This window comes from Patagioenas fasciata, chromosome 5 (genome assembly GCF_037038585.1).
Source record: "Patagioenas fasciata isolate bPatFas1 chromosome 5, bPatFas1.hap1, whole genome shotgun sequence".
NCBI classification, from domain to species: domain Eukaryota; kingdom Metazoa; phylum Chordata; class Aves; order Columbiformes; family Columbidae; genus Patagioenas; species Patagioenas fasciata.
Window position 1 is genome coordinate 36,664,261 of NC_092524.1, and position 16,981 is coordinate 36,681,241.

At 36.3% G+C, this 16,981-nt stretch overlaps 2 protein-coding genes across 2 annotated transcripts in view; one reads left to right on the forward strand and one right to left on the reverse strand.

Moving 5' to 3' along the window:
• The window catches only part of CHRM5 (cholinergic receptor muscarinic 5), a 50,652-nt gene that overhangs the window by 16,789 nt on the left and 16,882 nt on the right, over positions 1-16,981 (reverse strand). The gene's annotated exons all lie outside the window — the stretch shown is intronic.
• AVEN (apoptosis and caspase activation inhibitor) overlaps positions 1-16,981 on the forward strand; it is a 98,301-nt gene that overhangs the window by 7,815 nt on the left and 73,505 nt on the right. The window contains exon 2 of the mRNA XM_065840058.2: positions 13,356-13,536. Within this exon, the coding sequence (XP_065696130.1) occupies positions 13,356-13,536 (181 nt within the window). The remainder of the gene's footprint in view (positions 1-13,355; positions 13,537-16,981) is intronic.

Here is a 16,981-nt window from a genome sequence, read left to right on the forward strand (position 1 = left end):
TTTTTCCTTTTTCCTTCAAGTTGAAAAAGCAGTTTACAATAGAAACTTAAGCTTGTACTGGAAGAGCCATGATGGCCAGGTGAGCAAAATAAGAAAGTAAATAGTTTCTGTTAATGAGAGGCAGTGCTGAAATACCACTTCAGATTCACTACAAATTCATCAACAGGTAAATATGCCAACATGAGATGACTGTGAACATTCAAATGTACATGAACTCATCCCCATTAATATTTTGAAGAGATAATTTTTAACTTTCTCATGTGTGTCACTGTAATAGAGAAAATGTTTGGCAATACTACTTAATCTTACTAATACTGTTGAAAAATCTTAAAAGTGTGATGCACAAAATACTAAAATAGCATTTTTTTTTTTCTTTCCATCTCATTAGGTGTAGTCTGGGAAAAATAAAGTATAAAACCAAAAGAATTTGCAAATACGTATACTGACTTGTTTAAACTGGCTGCCAAGCATGGCAATTAAGTGACTTTTACAAATACTTGTTTTCTGTTGTTGGAAGAGGAAAAAATCTTATCTAAATTATGTGAAACCCTGAAGGAGGAAGTATAATGAAAAGTGTTTTAATTATTTTCAGTGAGACAGCAAAGCAGATTGATGCGCTTATTAACAATAATTGTTTTCTTGCCTTATTGTATCCTTTGTTAGACACTGAAAATGCTGTTTATGATGCAGAAAAAAGTCTCTTAATGAAGTAATGTATTAATTTCAGTTCTTTCTCAAAATATAAAGCAAAATCATCTTTCTGTCTGCCAGTTTACATTAGAAGCAACTTGTGCATAAGGTTACAGAGCCATTAGCACTGATGCTCTTTTGTAAAAAGGCAGCCAGCGGACACACAGAGGCTGTTTTAGATACAGAGAATGCATGAGGAAAAGGTTTCAATCTGCAATGAGTAATGAAGCGGAGGATTTGGAGAATGTGGAGAAAATAAACAGGTTCAAAATGCAGTCTGTTTTCTTCCCAACTTCAAATACAATGTACAGTCAATTTTTTTTCACTTCTTGGATAAGTGACTTGCCATTGCGCTTTAAGCACTTTTTGAACGGAATTTTCCTCAATTAGTTTTTTTCAGTTTCTTTGTACTTTATGCAAAAACATGGCAGTATCATAAAGATAGAGCAGAAATGAATGGCATGGTGTGGTTTTTTTTTTTTTTTTCTCTTTTTTTTTTTTTCCTTGCGTGTGTGTGTGTGGTAGTTGGGCATCTGCATGGCACACAGTCCACCAGCTTTTCAAATTCTGCTGGTAGTATCCAGTTGCTGTACAAAGTAGAACAGATCTGACTGAGAAAACAGGCTCCTTCACGCATTTCAGAGTCTGCAGAGTCGGTGTGTTCTCATGGGATGTGGGAGATCCAGCTTGAAATCCATTTGTGCAGACAAGGGAATTGAATTTATTTCCACCTTTTGGATAAAATGCTGTAGTTGTGCAGTAGCTGAATAAACATGGACTGTATTTATTTACACTGTCTCTTTGAGATACTTTGTTTTGGCACTCCCTTTTCTTATAGCCCTGTTCCCATCTATTCTCACGTCATTTGGGGACAAAGAATGTTTTTTTCTGGAGAAAGTTTTATGTTTCTGTCAAAACTGTACAGTGGTGATGTAGTTGTTAGAGGTTTTTGATAAATTCTTGTATTTCTGTTGCCTGCAGCAGGTGACAGCTTTGAGACCAAGTACATGCCACACATTGGTGGTATAAAATCCTGCGTATGACTTGCCTGAGTCAGGACAGTGTGATGTGTCTACACATTTCTTTTTAATTATCTGTGTTATGTTGATCTATAGACAGAATCTTTGAACACGTTCATCATTAATTCTCAAACTATAGTATAGCAGTTGGAGAATGTACAGTTCTGGAGGCCATAATACTGTTATACCATCAAACTATACTACTAAAAGAGCTTCAAAATGGGGGCTGTGGTTTATTGCTGCCTTTTGGTTTGAAGGAGCATCATAGAGACACATCCATCATACAGCTATAGTTTGAATTACAGCGCATGTGGACTCAACACAAGCCTGTCTCTCTTGGCAGCAAACCCACCATGTTTGGCAGTAATTTGCCGCGTTCCGGGACAGCACGTTGCAGGGTGGCTGGGGGAACCCCAGCCCATTAGTTCCTCCCTTTTGCTGAGCTGGATCTGGTGCTGGGGGCACCGACTCGCACAAGGAAAGTTGATAATGGAGGATGAGAGTGTCTGCTTTTCTGTTCCACTTGGGTATATACTGTCAGGGAAATGCTGCCTTGGTTATGAGGCAGGGATTCCAATCTCTAAGTTTGGAAGCAGGTACTTGATGAATTACTTTTATGCTCATTTTCCCTTTCCTTGCACCGCTATGTTGACTGTGTGGTTTGCAGACATCTGTGGAAACGGAAAGGAAAAAACCTGGTCTTCCTCACTGACACATTTCTCACATCACTGAAAAGACAAGAAAGAAGGGTTTTGGTGTCTGTTTATCAAATGGGTAGTTAGTACTCTTTCCGTCTTTTCTGTTTTTCCATCATCTAAAGGAAGAAATTATTATTGGTATCAGAAATGCTGTTTAAAACCCTGGGAGTTGAGGATAGTATCTTTTTGATGTAGCATTGCTGTTTTATGTAGTTATTTTGTTTAGTGTGACTCAATTATTTTTTAGATTGGTGTAATTATATATATACATATACATATATATATATATATGTAGCTTGCTTGTTCCTTGGTATGTGGTTTTGCATTCAGCTTTATAGTTATGCATTTTGTTTGCATGTTAGGCAATCTGCTTTTTATTCTTAATATCTTTTATATAATTTATTGTTCATTGATTTACTATGTGGCTATGTATTTTTCCTAAAAAATATCCATTTCTGACCTCCATTTCTGAAAATATCATCAAATGAGGCTATTTGTAACTCCAGTCTCACTGCTTTGTCATGCCACGCCATAAATGTAATAATGCAACTTATTTTAAAAAATGTTTGATGGCTGCATCTGCCAGTTTGTTGATAAAAGAGTAGTAGAGATGTGAGGTTTTTCAGTAGCATGTGAAATTATAATTAGGAAATGGCAGTATATTAGTAATGACAGATGAAACTATGCTACTGACAGTGATGCAGGCATAGTGAAAGAGGGGAGGAAAGCAGAGTACTGTCCTTTTGAACTTCTTATATAGTACCTTTTTAGGGTTTCGAATTAGTAGAGCATTGCCTTTTACAGCTTTAGTTTTCTTTATGTGGATATTTTTGTGTTTGCAACATGCTGTTATTATGTGATAATTGATCTGAAAAGATGACAGATGTTTGATATTTTAATTTCAATTCAAGATAGAATTTCCCAATGTAAACCAAACATCAATACTTTTATACTGAACCTCTGAAATGATGCATTACACATCTCAGTAACTATCTTAAAGCAGTAGCTGAAAAAGGGGACTAAAACCAGTTGCAAATGTTCTGATGTTCCTGTTGAAAGTTGTACTGATCACCATAAATATTTGTAGCAAAGTATCTTTTAAAAAATTTTATTTAAAAATATGTGAAGTGAACAAAGATAATCTGTGTGTCTACGTGTATGATGTGGAACAGAAATAGTAATGGAGAATCTGCAAGCCTTTAATAGAAAGAAAAAAAAAATATTTGCCTTAGAAAAACAAGTTTTAACACTGCAGGAAGTAACAGCCAAGGACATGGCTTCCCAGTGCACGTAGCCAGTCCAATGGTAACTGCTGCCAGATACGAAGGAAGAACCTGCTTCCCAGCTCCCGTGTTTCCTGGGTCGCTTCCAGCCTTGCTAACCATTGTTTGTGCTTGTCTGATTTTGCTGTGAACCGATACAAGGAACTTAAGCTGGCAGAACATAAACAGTAGGAAAGAGAAGAAAACAATTGATTATTTTTCTTCTATTTTTGGTGTACAATTTCAAAGAATACTGTTCTGTTTGGCATATTTTGGAATTTTTTGTTCTTTAATGCTGTGCCAATTGAAAATATAACAGTATGGGTGAAAATCACTAGTTATTTTCGTGTTTTGAAATCCATAGAAAAATAATGTCTTACTCCTTTTGTGCTTTCTTTTTTTCAAAATAGAAGCACTTAAAAAACACTTAAAAAAAGCTTTAGCTTTTAACTTGAAACTAAATATTATCAATTTTTTTTGTATTTAAAGGTAGGAAATAGTTATCTTGGTACTCAAATGTAACAAGTTTTGGAGGACTCTTTTCATTCTTAGTATAACACAGCTCAAGTATTTCTGAGGGTGGTGTTTGTGGTGGTGGTTTGTTGTTGTGGTAAAAAATTGATTTATTGAGAAACTTTGTCACATATTTTTCCCTTGCATGAGAAACCCTGAAGCTTCTTCAATGTGTTGGTTTTGATCTTCGTGGAGAGTTGCCAGGTTTGTGTCTGTGTTTTGTTTTTGCTTTTGTTTGTTTGTTTTTTTCCCCCTGAAATGTGTATGTAGGGGGTGTTAAACAAGCATTAGACTTGTCTGTGTGACTGAGGTGTTCTCTAAACTTTACTCTTTTGAGCAGACTTTAAGTTTTTGAAATAACGTTTGGGAGTTAAGACTCAAATTTTTCTCTATTCTGCAGATGGATGCTGCTTTGAGTGAGCTATTTACATAATTTGGCATACTTTTACTTCATCGTTGATGTGGTTGCAGAAATACAAAGCTTTTCAATATTTATCAGTTTACGACATATTGTTAATTGACTCATGAAGACTCGCAAAATAGCTATATCCTTTAAAAAGTCTATTCTTGAACTGATGAGGTGAATATATAGCCTCAATAAACTTTGATTCCGTGATGTTACAGAACTCCTCGTGTGTGTTCTTTACAAGTTATTGTTAAGGCTGTTAATACAACTGCTTTTGAAATTTTAGAAGTGCTAGAATAAAACAACAAATGAAACAATAAGATTTAGGCATACTATCAGAGGTTTTCAAGCCCTGAGTGGACAAAGGCTCAACTTGCTTGGTCTGATTTGATTTTTGACCTACTTCTGTGTAGGTGGTTGGACAAGGTGACCTCTTGCAATCTCTTTCAGCTGGGATTAGTCTATAATACTGTGATATTAACACACGAGAATTGAATCCATTTCTGAATGCAGTCAATCTGTAGTTCAGCTCAGGATACGTCTGTTTAGGAACAGCAAATTTGGTAAGAGCAAATAACTTTCTGTAGAAATTTTCCATAACCTATCCAGAATACTAAGTAGAATTTGGTTTTAGGATATGACATACAACATTCGCATATGTGGATCCATATGTATGCAATATACAAACCTCCTGACTTTGACAAATACAGCCTATACATAGGAACAATCAGTAATCTAACTGAAAATGCTGTAACCTTTGTGGCAATATACTTACTTTGTAAGGTTTTCTTGAAACCTGTTATTTCTGTCAAGAAAGAGTCTCTTATTTTATGTTTGTACTCATATTTTTGACTGAATGTAAGAAAAACATTCAACTTTCTTGAGTTACTGTCAATTTGAAAGTGATTGAGCTGCCAGGTTTTGTGCAGGTCCATGTGACAATTTTGTATAAATTGTTTGATGAGTTTGTAGAGTTGCCAGTAACTTTCATATGATCGTTTCTGAATTAAAGAAAAAATCCAGTTGATTTTGTGTTGATGGAAATGTATTGGTTTGGCAAGTTTAGAAAATCAAAAGTCTCTTTATCTATAGACAGCAGCTGGACAAGCTTCCCACGGGCTCTTTGCTCACAGCATGGCTCAGCCGTGGGGAAGAGAGGCAAAGGACTTCTGTGGTTGATTCTACAGCTTGTGGATTCTCTACTGTTTCCCAATTAGTGCAGAATGAGTGCTCAATTAATAATGATACTGTTCTCTCAACATACCCTGTCAAATATCGTTCAGTTTGCAGTTTAAATCTAAATGAGGAGAGCTAAATTTTAGCTGGTGGCTTTGTAGTTTGGAAAATCCTGTATCTAATGACTGAAGTCTTGAAATATGCAGTTTCCAAAATAAACACTTAATTGACAGGCTTTATCAGGTTCCCAAGTCTACTTCTAATGTTAGAGAATAGAGCTTTTGAGACTTTCTTTATTTTATCTGTGAGTCAACATTTTTCAAACTGGGTCTTTAAAAGCTGCAGGAAATACTGCAGTGAGGGTTGTAGAGATTGATTCGTTCTGCCCCTGCAAGTCACCCACTTGAAGGACCACGCAGCTGATCATGTGCTGACAGGTTACAGAGGTATTTCTGAGATAGCAGTAGAAACTGAGCATCAGAACTTACAGACTCTTTTCTAGTTCTTTGAAAGGAAAGATAGTCTGCCCTTTAAATCGGTAGTTACAAAGAAAAACACCAAGCTGTTTGCCTGTGAGGCTTTTTTCTTTTCCCCCTCCTGGCTCAGTGAGTCTAAGGGAGAGACTTGGCTCCTAATAGAAGCCGTTGTTCCAATTCAGTGAGGCGTAAGATTTGTACAAAATACGGTTATAGCTAGTGGAAATATTAATAATGATCTGTGAGAAAGATGAAGCATGACTTGTAGCCTCCTGGCACTTGATCATGTTGTAAATTACTAAGTGCAAAAACATTTTTAGAGTTTTTTTTTTTTTAGAGTTAAACAATAATAAGAAAACAGTCTTATTCATTTGAAACTTTTAATCAGTTCCAGTTATTTGCATCTCATTAATAGAATAAGCAGGAACTTTGAAGCAAAATAATTTGACGGACAAGATTATTATATTTAGGTTTTCATTGTTAAAGTGATCAGACTTGTGAATGTGATGTCTACTGACAACAATTCAGTATAGATAAGCTAACAGCTCACAGTTTTTGACATGTGTTGCTGAGTATTATTACAAAATATTCTTTTCTGTCTCTGAAAGAAGCTATAGTATCTTATGGTGTCACTGCATTAGGAAAATCTTATTTTTCAGGGATATTTACAAATCTTTTGTATACTTTTCTAAAATCTGGTTTAAGAGGACTAAACAAGAATAGTTTGGGGAATTGTATTCTACTCTTACTTCATACTGACCTTTTTATATTGTTCTAACTCACTCTTTTTTTCTCTGTACAGAAATTGGTCATTAATATTCCTAGTTAGACAGAACAATGTGTTGGAATACTTAATGAGATTTTCCCAGATAGTGGAGTATGTATATAATATACTGACAGACATGTTTACCTTGTGATTCACTATTGGTTTTTAAATTTATTTTATTTTTTAAACTAAATTTGTGTCTGTCTATATCGTTGTGAATTGCATATCAAATTCTGTCACTGAATTTCAGCCATCTGTCTAGGTAACTTCATGAAGGTAACATCCTGTATTCTTGTAGGTATGGATATCTGAATTCTAAACATCTACAGACTTGCACCTAAAATTGCACTAGTACCTTTGTAAAAATAGCATTGATCTAAAAAATTAATTTAAAAATTACATTCTGCTTTTGTTTGCCATAATTTAGAATATATATTCTGTTTTTCTTTAATATATTATGCAGTTTATAGTTTAGAGAGCCCGTTAAATTTCCATCATGATAAATCAGGTAATGTATTCCTTTGCCAGCTGTCGATTTAATGTTAATAAATCTAATTACTTACAAGACAGAGAAGATGGACATATATATCTAGGGGTTGTAATTAGGTAAATACGGAAAATCAGAACTACGTTTTTGAAGATTGTTGTAGTGTATATAACTTTCACAAGGTATAAGCCTATCAGTCATCGTGATAGAGAAAATCAGTCTGTCAGGGAATTCTCCTGTACCTTTCTGGATTTCAGGTATAAAAAAATAAGTGCATTTAATGAACACTGTCACAAAAAAAAAAAAAGAGAGATTGTATTGTAGCCATGTTGTGTAATTTCATTGCTTCTGTTTGGTTATACCAGCAATAACTGTGAACCAGGAAATTAAAAGCAGGTATGTCTTTCCAAGAGCAATTTAAGTCATTAAAGTGTAACTGTAAGTCTCTCACATTTCCACTTATGTCTGCCTAGAGGAAGCACTCAGAAGTTAATATCAGCCAAACTGCCTTACTTATTGTCACTCATACAGGCCTCTGTGTACAGACTTCTATTCTGTGAAACAATTTAAACTGTAGAGATTGCAAACTACTTTGTTGCTTAATTATCTATGTTTTTTTGACCCTCTGTGACAATTTGACTGTGACAGATGCGGTTCAAATTGGGATGAGGAGGAGAGGAGAAATTGTCTCTGCACAGGCACCTTACCATTTTAAATACAAAGGAGGAAAAAATACATGTACTCTTTCATGATGCAGTTGATAATCTAGGTCAGATTCAACCCAAAGGATATTTTCGTTTTGTCTTGCTAGCCTTTTCCCCATTGAGAAGAGAATTGGGATTGAGATGGATAAACCTGAATGTCGTTGCCCTTGGACACAGCCTTACAGCAATTTCGAAGGAGGGAAGAGGGAATCAGGACAGGAGTTTACTCAAGAAATTGGTGTGTGCTGGTGCTGGCTGGGGGAGCAACCAGTGTAGGGGTTAGGCAGTGGCCATTGCTGTCCATAAACATGCAAGCATCCACACATGACAGTGGCTAACTATTAAGTGTCCCTAATAAAGAATGGAAAAGATTGAGGAAATGTGTACGTTTTTGAGAGGTGTTATATCCTAAACAGAAATACAGAAGTTACAGTAACAAAGGGGAAAGCACTTGATCAATGTAATTGTAAAGAGTGTCTAAAGATAAATGTAAAGGTTATTGTATAATATTGGGAAGAAGGTGAAGAAGAAAAATAGCTATGCTCTAGGAGATTAACAAAAAAGTTCAAACTATGTTTTCATACATTCTGTAAAATGACATTCTCAGGAACAGAAATGGGAGAAATACTGCAAAGTAAATGAGAATGGAGATCTAATAATGCATGATACCTACATAATGGGGAAGGGCAGTTGGTACAAAGAAAGGCAGGCTGAACATACGTTGTTTCTATGTTCTTCCAGTCACGGTAGAATATTCTAAGTACTGCCGAAGATTAAATGTTTCAAACTTTTCGTACACAGTTAATAGAACTAAACAGGAAGTGGTCTGTAAGCCGTAACTCCTGTGGCTTCCTTAGGGTAATAAACACAGTCTTAGAAAGTAGAAAGTCTTAATGGAAGTGCTGACTTTTAATGCTCTTCTAGTTTTGTTTTGTTTGTTTGTTTGTTTGTTTTTAAAGGGCTGCGAGTTCAACAATTCTTGTTGAGTGTTTGCACACGTGTGCGTAACACACTGGGACTGACTGCGCTTACGGTGAAGAGTGGTTGAGAAACTGAAGGAGGATGTAAGAGGTCACTGTTGCACTTTCTGCATCGTGTGCTTCAGCCTTGATTTGATCTAAACCACTCCGTGTTCCAGGGAAGTGCAGAGGATGACCCCAGGGGGAATTGCCAGTTCAGAGCAATGTTTACTTCATTTTGACACCTTCATTCCTGAACTGTGTGCATGAGAAAAGCCAAACTGAAAGCCTGCTGCCTTATTTTTTTTCTCAATACCACACCCTCCCTAACCCTGTAGGCAAAATTAGCATATAAAAGAGGATGTACTAAAATATTCTTTTGAGAGACTGTAGATTGGGGTCATGTGTGCTAAGCATTTTGCTTTCCTTCAGAAGGAAAGTGGGATCATAGGCTCTCCTAAAGGCTGAAAATACATTCCTTAGTGAAAGACCACAAATTGTGGAAGCTCCTCTGCAGAGCAGGTTGACTCTTTCACTGTTATTTGAATGACTTTGATGAACTTAATGTTTAGGTGGAATATGCTTTTTTTGTTCTTCTAATACACAAAACAGTCTGAAGGTTTCCTGGTTTTGTTCAATTGTGCTTTTGCTTACTTTTCCCACTTTCAAAATTTCAATGCAGCGTGCAAATGTTAATACATGTGATAATATCTGAAACAGAGGCACAACAGATAAATGTTGTACCTCCTGTGGTATCATGGTGCGTTATAGCACTAAGCAATAATGTGTAGATGTAGTTCAGTACTGTTTAAAGGCATAAGTTTTTGTCCTTACCTGAGTAATACTGTTTTAAAGGTTATATTTGAGTTGGCTTCTAGAATTTTATTTGAGGATGAGGCAGGAAGGAAGTTATTTTGTTTCATTACACACAGGACAGATGTTTGTTCTGTACTGGTTAAGATTCACTGCAGTAAGGTATGATGACAATGGTAGCAGCTTATAGTCAGCTGAACAGGCAGTTAAGAGGAAAGTAATGAAGATTTATGTTTATATATTTCTGAGGTTGATACTTTATATGGTAGCTGTCTCATGTGAGGTGGTAGAAGCAAATTATTTTCCAAAGCTCCACTGATCGGAGGTTTTTTAATGTATTTGATAATTTTAATGAAGTTACTTGAATGTTGAATATTCAAATGTGATTATTTATAGTTTTGTCTTGGAGCACAGCAGTGCATCGTGTAAAATTTTCTGTTAAATATTTATTGGAAATGTAAACAGGTTTGTATTTGAAGTTTAGTGATTTCAAAAGTAAACCTCAGGACGGTACTTGGGGAACCAAGCTGCACAGCTGCTACTAAAAATCCTGAGGATTTGGGCTTTATTTCTTAAAGTTCGAGCTAACAATTCTACTTCTAAGAAATGAAATTTCTTTGAGGTGTGCTGTATAACACAGCTAATAACAGAATGTGAAAAAGAATTCAGTCCAGTTAAAGAGAAAACACTTGAATCCATATTGGTTTACTGGAAACTTGTTAAAATAGGAAGGTAATACTCTTGTTTATGTTGATGTCTCAAAGGAGTGAATCCTTTAGACAGGTCTATAGTAAGTAATTATGCATAATGTCATAGTCACCTAAGGTGTTTCTGATCTTCTCTTAAAAACAAAGTACAACACAGATCTATCTGTGTAGTGCTATTCTTGTTTTGATTTGTAAATTGTGTTAGCTTGAAATTATTTTGGATACTGAATTTCATGAGATTGATTATGGCAAATAATTCAATTTATAGGAGAAGAGAAATAAGTTGATTCTTATCTTGATGTAAGTGGATTTGGCCTTTGTTCTGTGGAAACGGTAGCTCTGAATCAGTAATACAGAGTTGTGACTTCATCCCCTTGCTCATGCAAACCGTTTGTCCACAACAATCATTTTAGTGTATTAATCTGATGAACAGAAAGAATAGAGAATTTACCTAAAAATTGCACAGAACCAGTGAGAATGCACAGAATATTTACCTTTGTGCCAGCTGTTTGGCAACTGTGAGTATATTTGTATAATTATGACAGCTTTTTATCTTTTTAAGCTCTTTGATGGTCTTACCATTCCTTCATGCTGTTCCTAACCAGATCACTCCAAAAAACAGTGCTGAAAGAAGCTTGTTTATGAAGATTGATGGGTTATTTTTCTTGGGAAATCATTATTCTAGTTCTGATTTTGCTGCTTGTATGATATGCTGGGCAGTCCTTTTTAAGACATCAAACATGGGAGAATCTAAATTCTCACAATAGCGTTTGAAGATGCTTTGCCTTTCAGTGGACATTTGTGTAAGAGCCACAAAACAGGCTTTACTGCTACTTTGGGTCATTTTTATTATATTTTCAGAACTAAAGAATAGTAATGCTTCACTGTCCACTAGCTGCTACTTCCTAATTTTTTGTCTGTGTCAGTCTTCTTTTTATCATTATATACTTGCATATAAATATAGTATTTGGGGTGCAACAGGGGTGTTATTTGGCATTGCTAGACATTCTTCTTTTGTGTAATTGGACACTAAAGGAACGTGAAAATCTCTGTTTGTCCTTATCTAGCTGAGCCAAAACGTAACTACAAAATTTTCTATAGAGTAGTTAAGCCTTCTTCATGACGTATTTCTAAAATAAATCTAAAATGTGTTGCATTGCTCTGTCCTCTCTTGAGCTATGAATTGATTATAAATCAAATTAATGAAGTGGTGTTGGTTTCTTCCTGATAGTGGCTTCGTGCGGTTATTTCTACCAGGTTGTGTAGTCTTGTATCAGTGTGTATGTGCTTAAAGAAACCCTAATGTAGTTTTAGAAACACAGTAACTACTAGAGATTTTAGTAATCTTTCTGCCCAAGATGTTCCAGTTCTTACAAGGGCTTTTTTAAAACATAAATAATCATTCTTCACATTTATTTCAGAATTGCATTTGGTTTAAACTACCAAAGCCAAGGTCCCTCTTAAAGCCAGTGTGTGATTGTGGGCTGTAAGGGTGTTTTGGCTTATGGTAGCTACCAAATGGTAGCTTGTTTTTAGATCATTTTATGCTGAATGGAAATGAATTTAACTTTTATAGCAGTGTAGATAAACTTGAATTTCACTGCCCTGGTCATGAAGAATCCACTTATTGTTGGGCAGTGAAATTTACTCTTATGGCAACAGTACACTGTGGAGTAAAGGAGAGAAGAAAAAGTGGATCTGTCCACAGGAATATTTGGGAGCAGGCGTGGGAATCTCTTCTTTCTTGACTCCTTTACTCCACCTCTTCAGAGATTTAGACCTCTGCAGAAAGTATCTTGCACAGAACTGTTCTGTTTGCTCTTAGTTCTCTTTCCTGTTGAGTGCTCCTTCCTCCAGGAGGCAAGTCTTTATGTTTGTGAGCTGAGAGTCGTTCCAGTTGAACGACTGGACCTGGGAGAGGAGACCTCTGGTGATAAAGAGGATTCAAGCTAGGGGAGAGTTTTCCATGGCTGTTGAGTGCTTGTGGCAAATGCCTGTTTTGCTTGCATCTTAAGCTGACACTGCAAGGAGTTCTCCTTTGGACCCTAAAGCTTTTTAAAAGTTTGGGCTAGTAGACTGGCTGCCAGCAGTGTATTTAATTTTTCCTTGTGTATTTCCATAAAATGTCTTTAATGAAGGAAATTAATTTGATGAATTATTCCAAATTACTTAAGACCCTGTAGTTGCTTACAATGGAAATTCTTATGTAGATCACCCTTTCTGGATGTTTTTCTAAAGTATTTGTTATGTTATCTTTTTCCTGTTCTGCTCTACAAATGTCAGTTCTTTCAGTTATCATCTATATCACTGCAACACTGGGACACAGATACTGTGATTAAATTCTTAGTTCTACTCCCTATGCATTACTCTAAGTTTCAGGAAGATACTCATGATGGGCCTCTAGACTAGGAGGGAAATCAGTGGAACTAGCATCAGTGTTACTGCTTGGCCCCTGTAAGAACTGAGGCTTCGCCAGGTCCTTTAATTATATTGTTGGTGAATTACATAGAGCTTAGGAAGATGGTAGGACCTGATCTAAAGTTTTGATGAGGATCCAGGCTAATTAGTCTCTTGGGTGTTAATTCTGTGATCGAAATTTGTTTGTATGAATGACTATTTAAATAAAGAACAAAATGCTGTTGAGTTGCAATGACTTAACTTTCCATTTACATGTTACAGGTAGAGGAGGATGATGATACTGAATCACGAGAGGAGGAAGTGAAAGAAGAATGGAAAAGCTATTCAAGGAGAAAGATTTTTTCCAACTGGAGCCGCTATGAGGATACAGAAAAAGAGGAACAGAGTGAATGTGGGGAATCACAGAGAGGAACAGACTTCAGTGTTTTGCTTAGCTCAGCAGGTAAGCGTTTTCTACTCTATAGATAGTTTTTCAGTTTTGCCTTTTGAAACACTATGACTTTTCTGGCTGTTGTCCTTGACAATGAAACAGGACCCTAGAATACAATTTCTGTCTGCCATTGATGTGTTTAGGAGTGTTCAAAAGTCTTTATGGGAGCAGCCTTATAGCAAACAGGCTGCACCAAGCTGTGGCAGATGGGGAGTGAAAGAGTGTGTGCAGCATCCAGTTACTTTGAGCCTATTCATGCTGACAATGAATTTCTTGCCAATCTTGGTCATTGGGTTGCTTTCTAGAAAACAAAGAAGGCTGCTAGTTTGACTAAACAGAGCAAAGCAGTCAAGCAGCTGTTTGCTGTTGTTTGTTTTGACAAAGATTGGTAATCATCACTGTGCAGATGTGTACATAAATTGCAAGTGTTACCTTGAAAATAAAGATCAGTTGTTTTCTGCTTTTTAAAGGAGTAATAGAAGGAGGAGATGTAGGGACAGGCTGTAATAGATGCTGTTTTTTTTTTTTTTTGGCTATACATGAATAGTATGGGCAGTTGTACAAAAACCAGTTACCTAAAATTGTTTTAGAAACTCTTCATATGCTGGTAGGTTGGAATACCATTTAGTAAAAAGCTGCAAAGAATGTGAGTATTTTTTTAGGAACTTGGAAGCTCTGAAATCTCTCAAATCTAAATAATTGTTTTTTTCAGCCACAGCGTGAAGGGGTAAATTAGAAATGATTTATGGTAAAGAAACAAGGACCAGAGCTTGCTTTCTCTGTGCCAGAATCAATTTCTGAAGTTGAGTTTTGCATGAACATTGCAGAATTGGACCTAAATTGCCAGTATTAGTCATAGGATCATGAGATGTGTATTGAATTATCTGAATGGTGTGTTGCATGGGAAAGACTGATGGAGTCAAGATGCCTGGTATGAACCTCAGAGCTGGATCGGTAACATAGCCTGGGGAACAAAGTAGATATCACAACTCAAAACCTTTTCAGTTGAGATACCTGCCCTGAGCTGCATGTTGCCATGGTTCAGCTTTATAAAACAAACTTTAATGTCTCTAACTTTATACTTAGCCTTCAGAGTGTCTTTAAAATGTTCTGATGAATAGTACTTTTGAAGTGAAGATATAAGAAAATATTAAGTATTTCTACTAATTTCTTAGGTTATACTCCAATACATTTTCTACCAACTCATTTATTTTACTCTGTAGATTCTTTTAATGCCTAAAATTAAAATATTCTTAGTTAGTGTTCGTACTAGTTATTAATTCTAAATATTTCATTTAAAGAGTGTTTCTCTTTATTTTTAGGATACATTGTGACTGTTTTTGACATTAAAATATATTGATAAGAAAAAGCAATGAAATGAAGTGCTTTCTTTCAGAGGAAGAAAATAATTCCTTCTAAACCATAATGCAGGTTTCTTGGAGTCACATAAAAAAGCAGCGTGTGCCGGGGGGTTCCTTTGTGTAATTTCTTTGGCTGATGTATGAAAACTGAGAATGTGGTTGTCTTTACTTCTAGTGGTCTGAGAAGAAGCTTGCTTGCATCTCTGCTTTATTTGATCGTTTTGATTTCTGTTAGTATATTGCTATTCAGCGTTCTGTAGTTGCACCATGGATCCAACTCAGTTGCAGCAAGCAGGGGAGCACTGGAGAGGAAATGGTGTTAAAGTGCCATTTTTCAGGAATGCGAAAGCTTAGAAAGGTCTTGCAATTTACTGTTAATACACAACAATGTAATTGATGTAGCCAGTTAAGGATCCATTGGCAGAAGCTCAGATTAAAAACCTTTTCTCCTATGTAACATTTAGGTTCCATAATACTGAATGCAAGGTCTTAAAGAGACTGCAATCCTTCAAGAAATAACTTGGATTTATTCCCAGAGAATAACCTATTAATTGAGTGAGATAGGGTAAAAAAAAATAGTTTGGGATCCTGTAGTAATAAAGACAGAATTAATGCAAGTAGAGAAACTTGAAATGATAGATTTGTTTAATATTTTGTAAATGTGCTTCTGTGTGCAATTTTCTGGTTAAAATCAACCAAAAAGTAGCAAAATGAGAAGACTAATATTCTGTGATATGTGTGTCATATTGATAGTTAGCAGGTTTGGAGCTTTTAGATCTAGTCAGTGCATGAATGTTACTGTTGCTTGAATTCAGAAAGTAAGAGAGTTATGGGTTGTTACACTTTTTTGTTTCAGCGGTAGAGAACAATGCGATAGTTTTCAGAGAGAGGGAGGAAGGAATTTGCAGATACTTGCAGAGGATGATGAGTCTTTAGGGTATTTTATTTTACTTTTTTCAATAGCTTCTGAAGACACACTCTTTTTTCAGGTTTTTGCCTATGCTTCCAGCTTGTCCCTGCCTCAAGCCAGTCTCCAGTGCAACACTGATTCTGTCTTTTCAATCAAGTATTTAGGCCTGACTGGTCCCAGGCTGTCTCTGACTGCACCTTGTCTCTGCTGTCAGCCATTGCCTGCCCACTGCTGCTTCTCACTCTCCCTTACTTCTGTTGATTTTTCTTCTTGTCTGCATTTCTGATTCCTGGTGGTGGATTTTTCTTAGCCTTTTGTTGTGAGCCAGCTCCCTTCCATGTATATTCACTAGAATCCAGCTCTGTCAGATATATTCCATCCCTTGCTCTACCCAGTCCTGGTGATCCCCAGTTTTGACTTGTTCTGCCTGGGATTGCTCATTTGGCTGAATTTTTCTCTCATTGACTACTGCATCTTATGTTCCTCTTGGTTTCTTTCCTTTATTATTTCAAGCTTCCAGTTCTAGTCTCCACTGCAAGCTGCTTTCTCCATCTTCCCTCCACATGCTCTGTCAGAATACCCGAAATCCTGCTCAGTTACCCAACAATATGAAGTGACAGGCTGCTGTTTTCAACTGTGGTGGGGATAGTGGCATAGGTGTGGTTGCAGAAATATGCAAGATGGCACTTTTCAATTCAGTTCAGTGTTGTACCTCATGCCTGTTAAACGAGACTTTTCTTGCAGTGAAAATCTGGCTCTTCACTCAGGAACAGAGGTTAGAGGACACTTAATTCAGCTGTCTTGCACATTGAGATGACATACAGAAGGTCACTGAGGATGGACTGTTTGATGTTTGGTTGTTAAATGTCTGCAGATGTTGCCAAAAAATATGTACAAACTCTGATTTCTAGAAGCTTGTCACTTGCCTAAATCAGGTCAGATTTTTTACAAAATGAGGAGAGTGTATCTCTCATGCAAAAACATTGTCCAGCCTGATTGGAAGTTACTGATTCAGGGAAGGGAAGTGGTTACAGTTTTTCATAGGAAGAGCTTCCAAGGGCCTTTTTCCCCAGGTCTTTTCATGGTAGAAAAATGTTCCAGCTATTCTCTGACTTTTTTTAAAAGGTGATAGTGAGGGGAGGGTGAGGAAAAGCTACCTGAAGCAGACAATTGACATGGAAAATTT